The 15,645-nt window shown below is 42.0% G+C and overlaps 1 protein-coding gene across 3 annotated transcripts in view; it reads left to right on the top strand.

Moving 5' to 3' along the window:
• Positions 1-328: 328 nt before the first annotated feature.
• helz (helicase with zinc finger) overlaps positions 329-15,645 on the top strand; it is a 48,638-nt gene continuing 33,321 nt past the window's right edge. For all 3 annotated transcript variants that reach the window (XM_080494242.1, XM_080494240.1, XM_080494241.1), the window contains exons 1-9: positions 329-379; positions 9,968-10,213; positions 10,784-10,820; positions 12,291-12,415; positions 12,762-12,818; positions 13,906-13,954; positions 14,164-14,239; positions 14,836-15,034; positions 15,409-15,516. In XM_080494242.1, the coding sequence (XP_080350368.1) occupies positions 9,986-10,213; positions 10,784-10,820; positions 12,291-12,415; positions 12,762-12,818; positions 13,906-13,954; positions 14,164-14,239; positions 14,836-15,034; positions 15,409-15,516 (879 nt within the window). In that variant the 5' untranslated portion in view covers positions 329-379; positions 9,968-9,985. The remainder of the gene's footprint in view (positions 380-9,967; positions 10,214-10,783; positions 10,821-12,290; positions 12,416-12,761; positions 12,819-13,905; positions 13,955-14,163; positions 14,240-14,835; positions 15,035-15,408; positions 15,517-15,645) is intronic.

Genomic DNA, 15,645 nt, shown 5'->3' with positions numbered 1-15,645 from the left:
CACATGATGCAAACAAACAAACCAACGAAAAAAGAAAATATAAAAGTATGGGGTGTTATTAATCTAATCAATCAAACAAGTTAAGGGAAATGTTTTGATAGGGCTGATAGTTAATAAGATCAACTCCACAATGTCACACTTTATCACTGGAGCTGATCGTTGAATAAAAACAGTTACGAACAAATAAAGAATGGATATGAAACAAAAACAAACACTTTTTTATTCTACACCACCACAGGCCTCAGATACACTGATAGACACGCGCACGTGCACGCAGGCAGACACGCGCGCTCGCCCTCAACCTTCAGATGAGTGCATCCCATGATGCTTTGCGATGGTCTGACAAGTGGATCCAAGATGGCGTAGAAAGTAAAGCTAGGTAAGTGTTGACTTCCCATTTTCAGCCCTTCCAGTTGTCTTTTTCACCCCAAAGACGCCAACACGAATCCCCGCCATGAGTCATTAGGGCAACAAGGGACGCTCTGAGTCCATGCACCCACAACAACACGGTGTCACGGCGGTCCTGTGCGCCCGGAGCCCGCGGCCGGAGCGCAGGCCCGAACCCGTTTTGTTTCGGCGAACCTGGGAGCTAGCAGCTAGCCTGCTAACGTGAACAACCAGCCAGCTATTCTTGTTGTGAGCTCGCCACTTTGGCCCGGGAGAGGCCGTGTTCTGGGCCAGTCAGCTCGCCGCCAGCTCCGCACACTGTTTTTAGCGTCAGCTGTGTTTGCGCTGCGCTAAGTTGACCCACACAGCGGGATGTTGCCGAGGCTTTGTAGCGCTGCCGTCATCGCTCCGACTGGCAGCAGTCATGGCAAGTTTTCCAGACAAACAACCACTAGAACTCCCCACCGACTCGCCAAACTGGCCATTTACACAACGCTCGTGGTTTTTTTTATTTTATTGTGTGCTTTCTTGACGGCTACCGATCTGGTTGTGGGTGGAGGGGGGGGGGGGGGGGGGGATCACAAGTTTATTGCATATTGTTGCTAACGATGCTGTCAAATCAAATAACGTGCGATCCGGATGAAATGAGTCTATAATCCTGCGCGGCTTTCTTGTCGCTTATCAAGTCCCGTTTGTTGTGCATCATTGTGCAGACGAAGCTGCTGACCATCTTGCAGAAGCCCCGCGGCTGCACACCTAAAATAAGGCAGGTGTTCGTCCACCGCATCCCGCCAAACTATTTGTAGTTGCTGCCTCAGTGAGGTGGTTGGCTTGGAGCTCCAGCTTTAGGTAACAGATATTCCCGCAGTTGCAAATAGATGTGTGAAACGCTGCGTAGGGTTCGAGCTACCCGCTCTTAACTGGGCTTCGTATCGCAATAATAACATAATTAGTTTCCACTTGCAATCACCAACTCTGTCCGTGAGTTCAGACCAAACTTAACTCGGTCCTTAGATCGCCACAGTTTGTTGGTTAACCCTTGAAATCCGGAGGCATTTCAAAGTATATTTTGTCTTCATCTCTCATGGTGTAAAAAAATGCGTTGGTTATTTTAACTGTTTTGATCACGATCGCGTATGAAAACAGTACTTTTTTTCATAACAACGAGGGCTGTCACAATATGCATGCTGTAGTGCTCGCACGGGTGTAATCCACACTATAACGCAGAGAAAATGATTTAAACTGTACGGAATTGAGTAAAGCATACATTATCCACAAACAAGCTTTTAGTTTTGGAAATTACTCTCCCGAATCTTGTTTATTGGGTGAAAGAAACAAACCTGGGAATAACAGACACACATTTAAACTATTTCTAGTTTCGCTTAATCTTGCCTTACACTTGTATTCAAACACACTTGTATTTATTTGCTGTCTGAGATGAGATGAATGGTGCCATGATTCACAGGGGGATAGTGAACTGATTGAAGCCGGCAGGTAAATGTCGTAGTGCTCGTTTGTCTTTGGATTTGACTGAATACTAAAGCCAACCATAAAAACCAGAACTAAGATCCAGTGGGCCAGCTGAACTTGAAGTCAGCACGGTTATGTTTGATGTTGACAATGCAGCTGTGGTGTGTGATGATGAGAACAATCACAGATTTATCATTGTGAATTAAATCAATCAATCCAAGGCTTCGGTGTCCCTTGACCCCCGACTGGATAAACTATTGAAGATTGTGTACGAGGTGGCTGGATGAATTTGATCACAAAAATTGCCCGGAGCCCATTGTAGAGCTGCAAAAGAGTAAGCTATTGATTCCATATTTTGAAATATGATTGATTTAGGAACAATAATATAAGCATATATGGAGCCAAGCTGTGGTGTGATCACACCAGCAGAGGCCTGAGGCTTAATGACACTGTGATAAATATATACTGCTTCCTCAGGATGTTTACAATTCAATAGTGTAGCTGCAGCAATTGTAATAATGTTGTGACTGCCAGTATTTGTTAAGCACACGTATCTGGTCTGCCTTTAAGTAAATCCACTCTTCACTAATCTATGTTGTGGAAACTGTGGCTGCATCATTTTGTTTAAAACGCTCCACATGAGCAAAGTGTGTTATTGTGGTATAACGGTGTGCTTTGTTACTGATAAGCCGCCTCGTGTTTGTAACATACAGGATGCTTTATAAACCAGTTTACACAAAAAAAATAATAATTTTATGTGTAGATTTGAACTTTCCAGCAAGGGAATTAGTCAGCGCTTTACTTTTCTGTATATTGAAAGCATTTTCTCAGTGAACGTCATATTCTGTCCCGTTTGGTGACACATTCACAGAAACAAGGTTGACTACTCAAGCCAAGCACAGGTCACATGATGGCCCCCTCTTCCTATTCCTTCTGGTCCGTCAGCCAATTTCCTAAACGAAATAAAATATTAGTTTCACACGTGATGGGAGGAGGAAGGTGATTTCAACCACAGTTGAACCAGAGGACTCAATTTATTGGGTTTCAAAATGTATTTCAAGATGCATGCATTAGCCCAATGTGGAGGCATGTAATTAATTCTTTTCGGAAATTTTGTGGTCCCAATTCTTATATATATTAAAAGAGTTTGGTGACGTCTGGCCCCCTGACAATGTTAGAGAAATATTTGTGGCCTTCACAATGATCAGAACCCCTCATGTCAGGTGTAGGTCATAAATAAGCCCCGTCATTCATTCCACACTCACTTTGTATTTGTTGATGTTGCACATAACTTTACATTGAGATTGGGATGCATTCTACAGGAACTTTTTTTTGCCAGAGAAAAATGCATGTTATTCAAATACTGCGTTTACTGCATATAATGTTAATTCCTAGCTTTGTGAAATTAACAAAAAGCAATGATATGTGGGCCTCAGTATATGTTATGGAATATGTCTGTATAATGTTCAATCAAGTGAGAACAGTTTGTTTTTGCAGTGTCAGGGAAGTGTGCTGGAAACAGCTGCCCTCCTACGCATATCTCGTCCTCTGATTCAATGAGTAACTTTCTGATATTTATGCTATTTCAAATGCTTTTACTTCACCTCTTTCTGCTGTAAATGTACATACTGTATGTGGGCTGGTGATTGAACGTTGTGATATAGGAAATAGATTGAGTTTAGTGTGCTGTTCTTTGTGTGTTTATGCTCTGTAAAGTTTAGTTTCAGCTTGTAGAAGTTTTGTTGTGTGCTTTCCAAATGCTTCCTGTAACAATTCCACTCTTTTCCTGTTCTTTCTGCACCATTTTTGATCAAAAGCTGTGGATGGAAATTCAGCATGAGCTAAATGTTGTGGAATTTTAATTCGCAACTCAAATCTTATTCTATCAGCCATCTTTTTCTCATTGAAACTAATAATATTTTTGAGGTGATGTTTTGTTTTTTGTTTGTTTTTTATCGACAACCCTGACGTAAGTTGCAGTGATAATGCTGAACGCGTTGAGGAATGGCAGTAACATTGACGAGGCTGGTGGCCAAGGCTGAGTGTTTGAGGCTGTGTTGTTTACCAGCAGGTCGCAGCGTCTCCCTCTATCCTCGTGTGTGAAGGAGGAGACGCCGCCTCGTGTAATCTCTGACCAAGGTTTCACTCCACATGCTGCTGTTTTTGCCAAGGTACCGATTAGATGTTTCAGAAAAGACTTTAGTGGTGCGTTGTGCAGTGAAAAGAACTGAACCGTAGACCAACAACAGGTTGACACATTTTAAAATCCAATCATTTATCGAAGCAGAAACACTCGGCAAACATACGCTTGTATTTTGGTTTGTTGTGTTATCAACTGGTATCTGGCCGGGCCGTTGTCCAGCCTCCAACCACAGTTCAGAATGGGGGAGAGGTTGTTTGGCAATGTTAGGAATCGTGGAAACTGTCGTCTGTGGCAGCTTTAAAAGCAGTGTCCTGTAAAGTAGAATTCATCAATACCAATACTAATTCTCAAACTGTTTCATTAAAAATATATATTTTCTATATGTGGTGATTTAAATGTTTTTTTGGGGGGAGTTGAGCTCACTTGATACGTTTAGAAAAAGCTATTTTGAGCCTTTTCATTAGGATTGCTTTCATGTATTGGTTCTCACAGCGAGAAGACTGCTGTTGGTATTTGGCATTATGGACAGTGATTAACTGTTTTATTGAGTTTTACTTTGTGCTAAGTACATCCTGAAGTGCTGTAATCACAGCCCTCAGACTCAAGGAGACACGGAGGAGGCTGCTTAGAGTGCTTAGTAAAGTTTATTATTTGTGATGCAGTAAAACGATATCACAAATTCACAAGCTGTGCAGGATGGTGAATGAAACAAACAGATACCCCCACCTCTGACTCTTGGCGTCAAGAAAGCAAGTGGGACAGTTGAGAATGCCAAATTGTGTACCGCACATCCCGTCACCGTGATCTGTTTTTGCTTCACTTTATAAAGTGAGCAGAATGTTGTGTGAGTTGATCGGCACTGAGGATATCGATCACTTCAGTCTCATAATGCTTTGGACTGTAATGTTGATTGTTTTGACTTCTCAGAAAACCCACCAGCACATAAGAATGATTTGTTGGCCTGATTATTGGTTTGAACTGCAATATTCTCCCTTCAAGGTCTGATCAGGATGAGATACTGCGTCTCCTGCGTCGGCCATTTAGGCTTTTCGTTTTTGTCCTCAAAGCTGTGATGCATCACACTTGATTCTCATGTGAAGACATGCACACAAAGGACACTTGGAAGAAACATGGACTCTGATTGGATCATCAACAGTTCCGTGTCACCGTCTCGTTGTAATTTCAGTCTGATAGGGTCAATTTAATCACGTAGTGGTGATTACACAGTGTCATCTTAATGGGATTACTTCAGTTCCACGGAGCCTTAGCTCGTGTTGCACTTATCTCAAATTTGTTTTATCTTTTTTTTTTATGGTCATATTGGATTGCTCTGCAAGTTAAAAGCTTTCTGAAATCATCTTTCATTTGTTATGCCAAAAACTGCTTCCAAGTGTTGACAATATGTGGTGTATTATCAACCCTGAACCAAGTGCATTGTGAAAAACACTTATTTAGAAATATTTGAGGGATTCTTGTAAGTGGCTTGAGCAACTTGCGTGATTTTTCTGACTTAATGTATGCCTTGCTCTTCCTGATGGTTCAATCTGCAGTAAAGTAGTTGCCACATCTTCCCACACCATTAACAACCACACAGCTTCCGCCTACATACAGAATTTATTTGAAAACTCTTATTTGGTGTCTCTTCAAAAGTGCATTTAAAAAAAAATTCCTTCCTTGTCTGAAAACAAACAGCTGTTGGGTCAAGGACCTCTAATAAACAAAATGTGTATTTACATGAATTTATTCATGTCGGCTGCAACATATTTCGGGAATCGAATGTAATTTCAATCAAAACAAAAAAACGATTAAAATGGTACAATTACTATTCGGAAAATTCTTCGCTTTTTCCAGCCCTCAAATATTCCCTTAATGAATATATAGTTTTAACCTGTGTTCACAAACTTCATGAGCGAACTGTAAGCTAGCACATCAACATGCATCACGCCAGCAGTGTTTATAGTCTAACAGCTTGGAGGCCTGTGCACCTTGAAATAACAAAGATACTTAAGGATGATATTTAATAAGACTATAGAACAATTTTTAAATCTTTATTGGCCAGATACCATTAAAAAAAAAAAACCACATTAGAAAGTAATCATTTTTAGAGTGATGGGCAAAATGTGTTGACATAAATAATAAACCCAGCAAAACTAAATCCTAATAAATAGATCTGTTTTTATGAATATAAACGTATCTGTGTTTTTGAGGACAATATGTAAGCCAAAGTTTGAGCTTCACCCAATTTATGTAGCGTCTATGATGTGTCCTCGGCACTCCGTCAGATCGTCTCGCCCTTAAAAAAACCTTTCGCCTTCAGTCTGAGCGCTCACATGACACCAGCTGACTCCACCATTACACATTTACGAGCTTGAGATTTTGTGTGTGTATATATATGTGTGTGTTTGTGTGTTAGTGCTGTCAATCGATTAAAAAAAAATGTAACTAATTAATTTAAATATTTTCTGTAATCAATTGCGATTAAACGTATTGTTCTTCTACTGAAGACTGAAGGTTGTAATGGAAAACCACTGAATTAATGTCAACTCAACACACGCAGACTATAGTTAAATTATATTATACTGCATTTTATTGCATGAAACGGTTTCTCTCCAAGATTAGCAAAATAAGAAAAACATAAATTAATAAACCTCCAACACAAATATGGGTTTGTTAGCGTGCAGCTCCACCACTTTGAGGATTTGCGTATTTATAGAAACAAAGTTGTAAAGTTATTACATGAACTAAGTGATCATATACTGTAACACACAGTATACAGGAGAGCCAGGGAAAGAGTATAAATTAATATTTTACCAGTATTTCCTCCAGTTTCAGCAGTTTGGTGGCTCCTGGTCAGCCAACATGGCAACCTGCTGTTTTGTTGCAGAATTTCATCTGTGCTTGTTAAATTCGACTTTTCAACGTAAAGCTAATGACTTTCACTTTCTCATTCAGCCGTCAGCAAACTTTTAAAAGTCATACTTTCTACCTTAATATTATTCCACTGAGTGTTCTGCAGCTCTGTTGTCACAGTGCTGCATCCAGAGAGGCACATGCTGCAGCTCCGGTAAGGGACTTTGGGGGGAAAAGAAAAAAGGAAGTAAACAAAACTACATTAATTAAGTAAAAAATGTTTTAACAAATGCAATGTTTCAAATCAATTAATTAAATGAACACGTTATTTTTGACAGCACTATACACACACACACACACACAAAACTTCACATATTGCTTCGGGCTTCTCACATGACCAGTGTGTTTTTATTTACAGCGTGAGTAGAGACAGGGAACATGTAGGAAATGCTTTTAGCAGCCTCTTCCTATCTGCACACTGATTCACCCACATGGATCTCCACATGTTCGCCCAGCTGCTGGAGGGCAGACGTCTGCAGCGCTTGTTCCCCCGGTAAAGATAGGTGGGGAGGAAAAATAGGTTGTTTTCAAGAGCTCAGTGTTTTTGTCCACCATGCCCAATCTTTAAAAGAAAAAAAAAAAAAGAGAAAGTGGCAGAAGCTGCTAAGTTGAACACGCCAGATGCTCAAAACAGAGTTAAATGGGGTTTTTTGTAGTTGCTTTTTTCGGTGGTTGCTGGCCTCGCAATTTGTCACTCGAGAGTTGGCAAAAAAATACCTATTTAAAATTCACAATTAAGTAAAATTTAACCTTTAGGAGATCACAATTAAATTCATTCCACTTTTCATTTTTTCGTGGCCCCGCTCACTGAAAATGTCTTCACACAAGAGTTCATAAAAACATCTAAAGAACCAAAAGTGAAATGTGGTGATTCAGCAGGAACAAAAATAAGCTGGGGGAAGACGCATTCAAACAGTTTTAACAAAGCAGGATATGAATGTGTCTTTTGCTGCACATCACACTGATGCATTGCGCCTTTCTCTTCAACTGCTTCGGTCATCCCCTATATTGTCATTTAGAAAATAAAGTCTCCACATTTTCCCATCGGGTGACCCAAAGAAACACGGTTCATCTTCCACTTTGAGTCCAGAATATAACAATGTCATAACTAAAGCACTTTGTTTTTGACTTCAACACATTGGTAGTGTTTTACGCTCAACACTGCGTAGATGTGTAGTTTTATTTATTCAGTATGAGTTTAGTTTCTCGAACAAACTAATTTATTCTCGTCGGCTCTTAATATTGTAATTCTACATTGAGTGGATTGATGGATTGCTGCTTGCTGTAAAACGGGGGTGGGGAACCCTTGTCCTGCAGAGCCACAGCATGTTTCCCATGTTTCCCTGCTCAAACACGCCCGAGTTCTCATGATGCGGCGCTGCAGAACGCTGGATAATGAGCCACCAGTTGCTGTCAGCTGTGTTGATGTGAGGACAGGTTGAAACTCTCCAGAGGACCGGGGTTCCCTACCCCTGCTGGAAAACAACCACATTTAAAACTCGCAAATGTCAACATGGAATCAGTGCTGCCAAGAAAGAAGAAAAAGAGGAACTCTCTCATCTGTGTCTGTGCCCTTCCCCCTTTTCAAAGCCCGTGTTGTGGATAAATGCTTCATTTGTAAGACTATGGAAGTGGAGGGCTGTTCTTCTCTCAGGAGGTGTGAGAAACACACTTCAAGGTTTTATACATCGTGTTCACAGCCAGTCGACTTTCACTTTATGTTTTATTAGTTAGACAAAACATTTGAGCTGAAACTTCAGTAAATGTTTTTTTTTACCAAGTTAGGTAGTGATGAGAAATATATTTAAGCAACGTAGGCTTTTTGAATTCTTTGTGTTGGAGTTCTTTCAGGCTCTGAGTTCGTTTGCTATTGCTCTACTTATTGTGAGATTTTTTCCTTTACAATATCTAAATGCGTATTGGCCATGGAAGTGATAATGTCCCTTTCATGATCTCGGCAGCCACAGTTTGGAGGAATTAGTTCATTTTTTCACACCACCTTATCCGACTCAGGGTGGCGCTGTTTTGCAGCCAATCTTCAACCCACTATAAGTGAATAGTACATGGTGGGCAGATCCCCGGTCGACCAGTGGCCAGCAGAGAGAGAGAGAGAGAGCGCTGGAGAAAACTACGCTCTCGGAGGACATCCATGCTTCACTCAGAAACACCCTAATCCTGAACTCAAACCAGGGACATGTGAGGAAAGGATGATAACCACGACACCCCCGTGCAGCCCCCAAAGTTTATCTCTGCATTTCATAATATTTCATCCCATCCACGTATGATCACTGTCGCTTTTTTGTTGACATGTTGGAATCTTTGCAACGGATAATGGGATTGAGCTACAAACGTACACATTATATTCTTTGTCCGTATAAGACACCACATTAATCTGATCTCTGTATTCACTGATTATGTAAACGGGACATGAGATCTCTCATCAATTTCATGCTGGCTGTTTGTGACATGTCACATGATCCTTACATCCAGCTTTACCTCGCAGCTCGCCAGTACGAAGAGGGATTTGTTAGCTCCACCAATGAAGCGTGTTTTGTTTCTTCTGGGACCGAAACATTCCCCTTCTTCAGTCTCTGATCAGGAAAAGACGAGTGCTTGTTTTAAAAATGTGTCTGGGGCCATGTGTCAGCATTCTCTCCCGTATCACTCACTTGTGACTTTTATTGAGGGTGGTGGAGTCGTTGGCTCCCGACCCCATTAGCTTCTTATCTACATGGCGAAACAACTCTCTTTGTGTCAAAACCCCCCGAAGGAGCATTAACAAGGTTACACTACCTCCTGTGATCTCATTGTCATCTCAGTGGGATCCATTATATGGGATCCAATCCATTTATAGGCGTGTACTTGCACATGATTCTCATCAGATCATTATATAATAACCACGAGTTGTCCGTGTGCCAGGTGAAGCTGGACAACGTAAGAAAAGAGCGAAACACAAAAGGTTCCACTGCTAATGCTGTTTGTACTCGGGTTCAGGAAACAACTGGTCGTCCCCAAGAGCAGGTGTTGGACTGAAGGCATGTTCTCTTGTGCTTCCAGACGTTTTGTCCCTAAGTCATGGCGGACAGGAGAGCGGAGAAGTCATGTGAAGAAGCCAGCAGATCGTTAGCCAGACGGGAGTACGAGGTGGCAGTCAGCCACAGCACGGATGCCCTGGTGGTCCTCGCGCCCCAAGCCCCACCCTCCGGTGCCCCCGTCCCGCCCAGCCCCCCTGCCCTCGTCGCCTCCACGGGACCCCTCCGCAGCCGTGCCCTGCTGTACAGGATCGCTGCCTTCCTGCAGCTGGTGAGGACGCCGCCTGGCCCCACTTTTGTTGCTCAACTAGTGATTGGAATGGCCTAATCCAGAACCACCTCCCGTTTTCTACTTCTTCTTCTGGGCTGTGAGCCTCAAACTTTGTACATCTCTGTGAAACAGACCATTTCCACGTGATATTTCACTGAGTTTACTAAAAAAAAAAAAAAAAAAAAGTAATTATGTGGCAGAAGCCTATCATTGAACAAAATATAATAACTCCTCTTCTCAAATGAATACATTACACCCCAATGACATATGCTGATAATTGTGTTTTAAACCCTTTGTGGTAATAAATCACTGGGCAAATTACAATGAAGAGAAGGTTGGGATTAGAAACAACAGACTGGTTTTTCTCTCTCTGGTGCTGTTCTGTTCTCTTTCCGCAGCACTCAAATTACACCAGTTACCAAAGCCCCGAGGTTATATAAACTACTTAATTCTTGTAATGATACAGTAAGGAAGCCTGCTGTGTAGGGAAGATATCTATACATGAAGCTTATGTGACGTCAGACTCAAATATCAACTATTTGACTTGTTCTCCTCTTTTTGTTTTGATAGAAAAATTATGACGAAGCAGATGAAGACTGCAAACATGGTGAGTGTCAATCCAGACTGAAACCAGGTGCTGTCTGCATGCTCCAACAGTCTGTTGCTGGAACTTACTTTGAACCTGCGTTGGTCTTGTCACGTTCAATTCATGATTAATTAAGACTTGAAGTTGGGCCGGCTTGATTTGCAGAATCCATATGGTATATGTAAAGTCTCTTCTATATGCACCCACAGCTCTCCAGACCAGTCAGACTTGATGATTTGAGTATGTCTGTGGGTTAACCGTTCTTTAAATGCACTCTATGTGTAACTAGGCAATGGTGGTGTGGACAGGCCTTAACAAACGGGGACGATAGAGTGCAGTAATGATTTAGTGCTTCAAAGTAGCATGAAAGACGTCTTTGAGTTTTATCTTTGACACTATTAGATATTTATTGGTTCATGACCATGTGTGTGTCTCATACAGAATGTGTGTAGTCAACATTTAACAAAGTCAGTGATGAACAAATATAAATGTGCGAATACTTAAAATGACAAGTTATAGTTGTGATTATTGTAAATGCTGGCAATTGTTGCAGTTGGAAAAAAAAAATCATAACCTAAACAATGTAATAGACTGATTAATGAATTACTCCTGTTAATTACACTGATTAAACATGAAGTTTTCACATAGTAAACTATGACCCATATATTTCAGACGACCAGCTAACAAATTATTTACCCGATGAAAGCTGCGATATTGAAAAAGACACGAGGCAGGCCTGGTTTGAAACTTGTGATTTATAAATACTAACTGCAGCCCAGCCCTGTGGTTGGTATTGATGTTGATGGATCAGCATTGCCTCATCAATTATGTGCCTGTTTATCCAGCTACTGGTACAAGTGAAAGAGAGCTGTTGACATTGGCTGTAACCGTTGGCACACTTCTGATTTAGGCCTCGCTGGAGTTTGTGGAGGAGAAAGAATCAAGGGACAGGAAAATCTGCACCGTACATGGAAAAGTGTGCTGCAGGAAATACTGAAGCTTCTTTCCAAACGACTTGATATGTGCACGTAGCTGGCCCATCACAGCAGTTTACTCTCGCAGGCTGATGTTTGTACACTTAAATACTACTTGCAATCTTTCAAAAAAAAAAAATCTGGCAGTTCTACGGTGTTTGGCAGCTGTGCTGTTTGTTTTCTTCTCAGCCGAAGTGGTCCGATCTGACCTCTACCGGCTTCGGTCTCGTCGACTTCGTCAGTCTTCGTTTGAAGTCGGGCTAAGAAAATAAATGTGTGGCTCAAACTGTAGGCAGCGCTTTAGTTTGAAGAGTCCTGTCATATAGCAGCAGCAGTAGACTGGTGGTCGCACAGCTTTACTCTCAGCTCCTGTGAAATCTACAAAACTTGATTAAGAAATGTTTGCATTTTCATTAAAGGCTTCCACTCTAGCTGAACACGTTCTCCAGAGCACAGATGTATATTGGGAGGAATTCAACTGACACATTTCCCTCCCCACCTGCTCTCTCTGTCACAGTCTTGGCAGAAGAAATTGCCAGGGGGGGCGGCTCACTACAGGCCAGCTTGCGCTCCATGCTGGTGGATGGCAGCCTGCAGGAGGTGGTCAGCATCCTGTCTAAAGCCTTGTACGGAGAGCCAATGGTATGACCAATATACACTCTGCACACAGACATTTGATGCTGTGGTCAATTATATTGCCTGATGGGGTTCTGTTCAACTTTTCTTCCCCCCCCCCCCAAGCTCTGTGGCTCTAAATCAGCACCACTGTTGTGTTGCACTAGTCTGCCAGCCAGAAGGCAATTGTTAAACATTTCTGATGAGCCATTAAAGCTAATAAACCAAAGAGCTTATGGTACGAAACTGAAAGTGAGCTGTGCAGACAGGCTCCACTGAACAATGTCAAGCAAGTGATTGTCACGTGAAACACGGCGAAAGAAAGGGTTCATCCAGCATTACGTGATTTCAGTTTTTTTCCGTGATTTCACAGAATGGCATCGTTACAAAAGACCTGACCAGATTAAAAATGCTCTTCTCGGAAATCGAGGTGAGTGTATTTGTGATTGTTCCTGTGCATCGTCTTCCTTTTTGATGTTTTTTTTTATTATTATTACCGTATTTTCCGCCCTATAAGGCACCTAAATACCTCAAATTTTCTCAAAAGCTGCCAGTGCGCCTTATAGCCCGGTGCGCCTTATATATGGACGATTGTTCTACTCCAGACTGCTATTTGACAGCTGAACAACCAGAAGCTTTTATTTTGACAACTCTAACTTGGCAACGGGATGTTCAGAGAGGACGACACTCCACACAACACCTTCATCACTCATGGTTGCACACCAACATTCTAACAAACCAAAATAAACTAGATGAAATAATGACTCCCTAAACTGGGGAACAAAAACACATAAACACAATCAACACAACACCAAGCCCAACAACGACCCACAATAACCTCCAACAACACAAAACATGAATTTGTCGCTGCAAGGCATGATGGGACATCATGCCTTGCAGCGACAAATTCAACCTGAGCTCCTCAGTGCAGCCGATAGAAACTCCCATAATTCATTGCAGCTGTTTGTGGTGTTTTAAATGCAATTATTGGGGGTTCTATTTGGTTTGTGGTGTCGGTAATAATTGTGTTGTGTTGTGTTTTTGTTGCTTAGTTCATGTAGTTTAGTTGATTAGCGGTAGTTGTAAGTTGTCAACCAGCAGTGAAGAAGGTTTTGTGTGTAGTGTCGTCCTGGCATAGGCTGCAGGTAGGACTATCAAAATAAAGTGCGTGCACCTCTCTGGGTGTTAGAATCAGTGGAAAATGTAACCTAATGGCTTTGAGCTATAAATGTTGCCGACCACTGGTCTATTCCATGCGCCTTATAGGGCGGTGCGCCTTATATATGAATGAAGTTGTAAATTATGTCAATCAATGTAGGTGCGCCTTATAACCCGGTGCGCCTTATAGGGCAGAAAATACGGTATGTTGTTTTGTTTAATTAGATTTTATTGCTTTTATTCTTTTTCGTAATGTTTGTTCATTGGCCTCGGTGTTTTGGAGCAGATGCTCACATTGGGATATTATACTCGGTGTCATAATGGTAAACCTTTTCCACACTTTCCCAATCCCACTTCAGACTGTAAATAGGGAGATGGCACCAGAATTCACAGACGAACAAGATGAAGGTGAGCAACCGTTTACCGAAATTAAAAAAATAAACAACAACAAAAAAACAGTGTATTTCTTCCTGAAATTACAAAGTAGTGTTCTGTCTGTGTTGTTAATATTCACAATAGCTTCACTTCAACCACCATGAAACCACATTTTGAACAGGTTGCCCACTTCCTGACACGAGGTCTGATTCTGCTTCTTGTCCATCACTTTGTATTGACAGAGGTCCAAGATGGCTGGCAGTTCCGGCCTCCTCCCAGAGGAGTCACCAGCAGTGAGGAGTACACGCTCTGTAAAAGGTAACGCCAGTATTGTGCCTCTGATTTATGTGATTTATTTTGTCCCCCAAAACTCTGCAGAAGAGAATACATATGCTTTGCTTGCTGGTCTATGGATGCAAATTGTCAGTGACTCACAAAGCGTATTCCACCGCAGGCTTAAAAATTACAATTCATGGTATTTGAATAGCTCCTCGCAGTCAAGGACTTTGTTTAGAGAAACAACTACATACTTGCAGCTTTGTGGGAGATGGATACAAACAACCTTAACCCCAGCTTCATGAAATCTGAACTGCCAGCAGGATGCGCGGCTCGAGGGAAGTGTAAGAGGTGTACTGGTCTCTGCTATGCTGCTGCTCCTCACAGTCCAAAGTCGCTTCAGACTGACTTTACTGTATAGATGTAAACACGCTAGAAGTTTCCTCGCAGCAGTATGTCTGTCCAGTTGTATATCTTAGCCTAAAAGTGTCATGGGTCTTAATTGATCAACTAAGCAGAACTTACTATTTGGTCCTACATTCCTTTAAACGGTTGCGCTGAAGTTCTGCTGAGATGTGTTGTTCTATTGTTCAAACGGGTTGTAGCTCCTGTTCAGAATGCCGTCTGCCCCCCTACAGGTACTTGGAGCAGGGTCTGTGTCGGTACGGGGCCCAGTGCACATCGGCTCACTCGCAGGAGGAGCTGATGGAGTGGCAGAAGCGCTACGCGTCACGCCTCATCCGCCTCAAGCAGCAGCAGGAGAGCAAACACTTTGCTGAAAACTACATGGAGACCCTCATAGAGAAGTGGATGAACTCCCTCTCCCCAGAGAAAGTGGTGAGTGGCTCTGTAGTGCAGGCAAGCTCAAACGTGGCCGAGGCGGTAGAAAGCGTACAATAGGCCGTGGCTCACTTTTCTATAGTGAGCCATGACCAGATTTGTGTTTATGAAAAGCGTATACAATGGTTTTCAGTGAACACAACTACATGTGTTGGTCACACAAGCTGAGGCCAAAGAGAAGCAAAAGCTCTGCACCTTCTGCGAGTCATTAGAAATGCATCTTTTCAGTCTGATATACAAGTGATGCACACTGAACATGAACTTTTCTGTTATGCACCAGCCAGCTTGGACTTTTTTACCACTAATTCATTCATACATTTTTGTTGCCAACATGTCTGGACAGTGTCTGATTGTTTGTTCCCCTCCTGCAGCTCAGTGACAGTTTACAAGGGGTGAATGTAGAGATCAGCTCCGGCCACTCTGTTACCGTCACCACCAAGAAATCCTCCCACTCCTGGGTCTTCTCCTTATTGTGCAAGGTATGCTCGGGAATTTCTTTGGTTGCAAATCATCAGCTACACTGACACCAAATAATCAGGAATACGTCTTGATTCCGCCCTTCTCAATATGGTTTTTGTCTGTCTGCATTCTTTTACATTTTCCTAAAC

This window comes from Blennius ocellaris (assembly GCF_963422515.1).
Source record: "Blennius ocellaris genome assembly, chromosome: 3".
NCBI classification, from domain to species: domain Eukaryota; kingdom Metazoa; phylum Chordata; class Actinopteri; order Blenniiformes; family Blenniidae; genus Blennius; species Blennius ocellaris.
The sequence above is the reverse complement of the archived record's forward strand: the minus strand, read 5'-3'. Positions and strand labels throughout refer to the sequence as shown.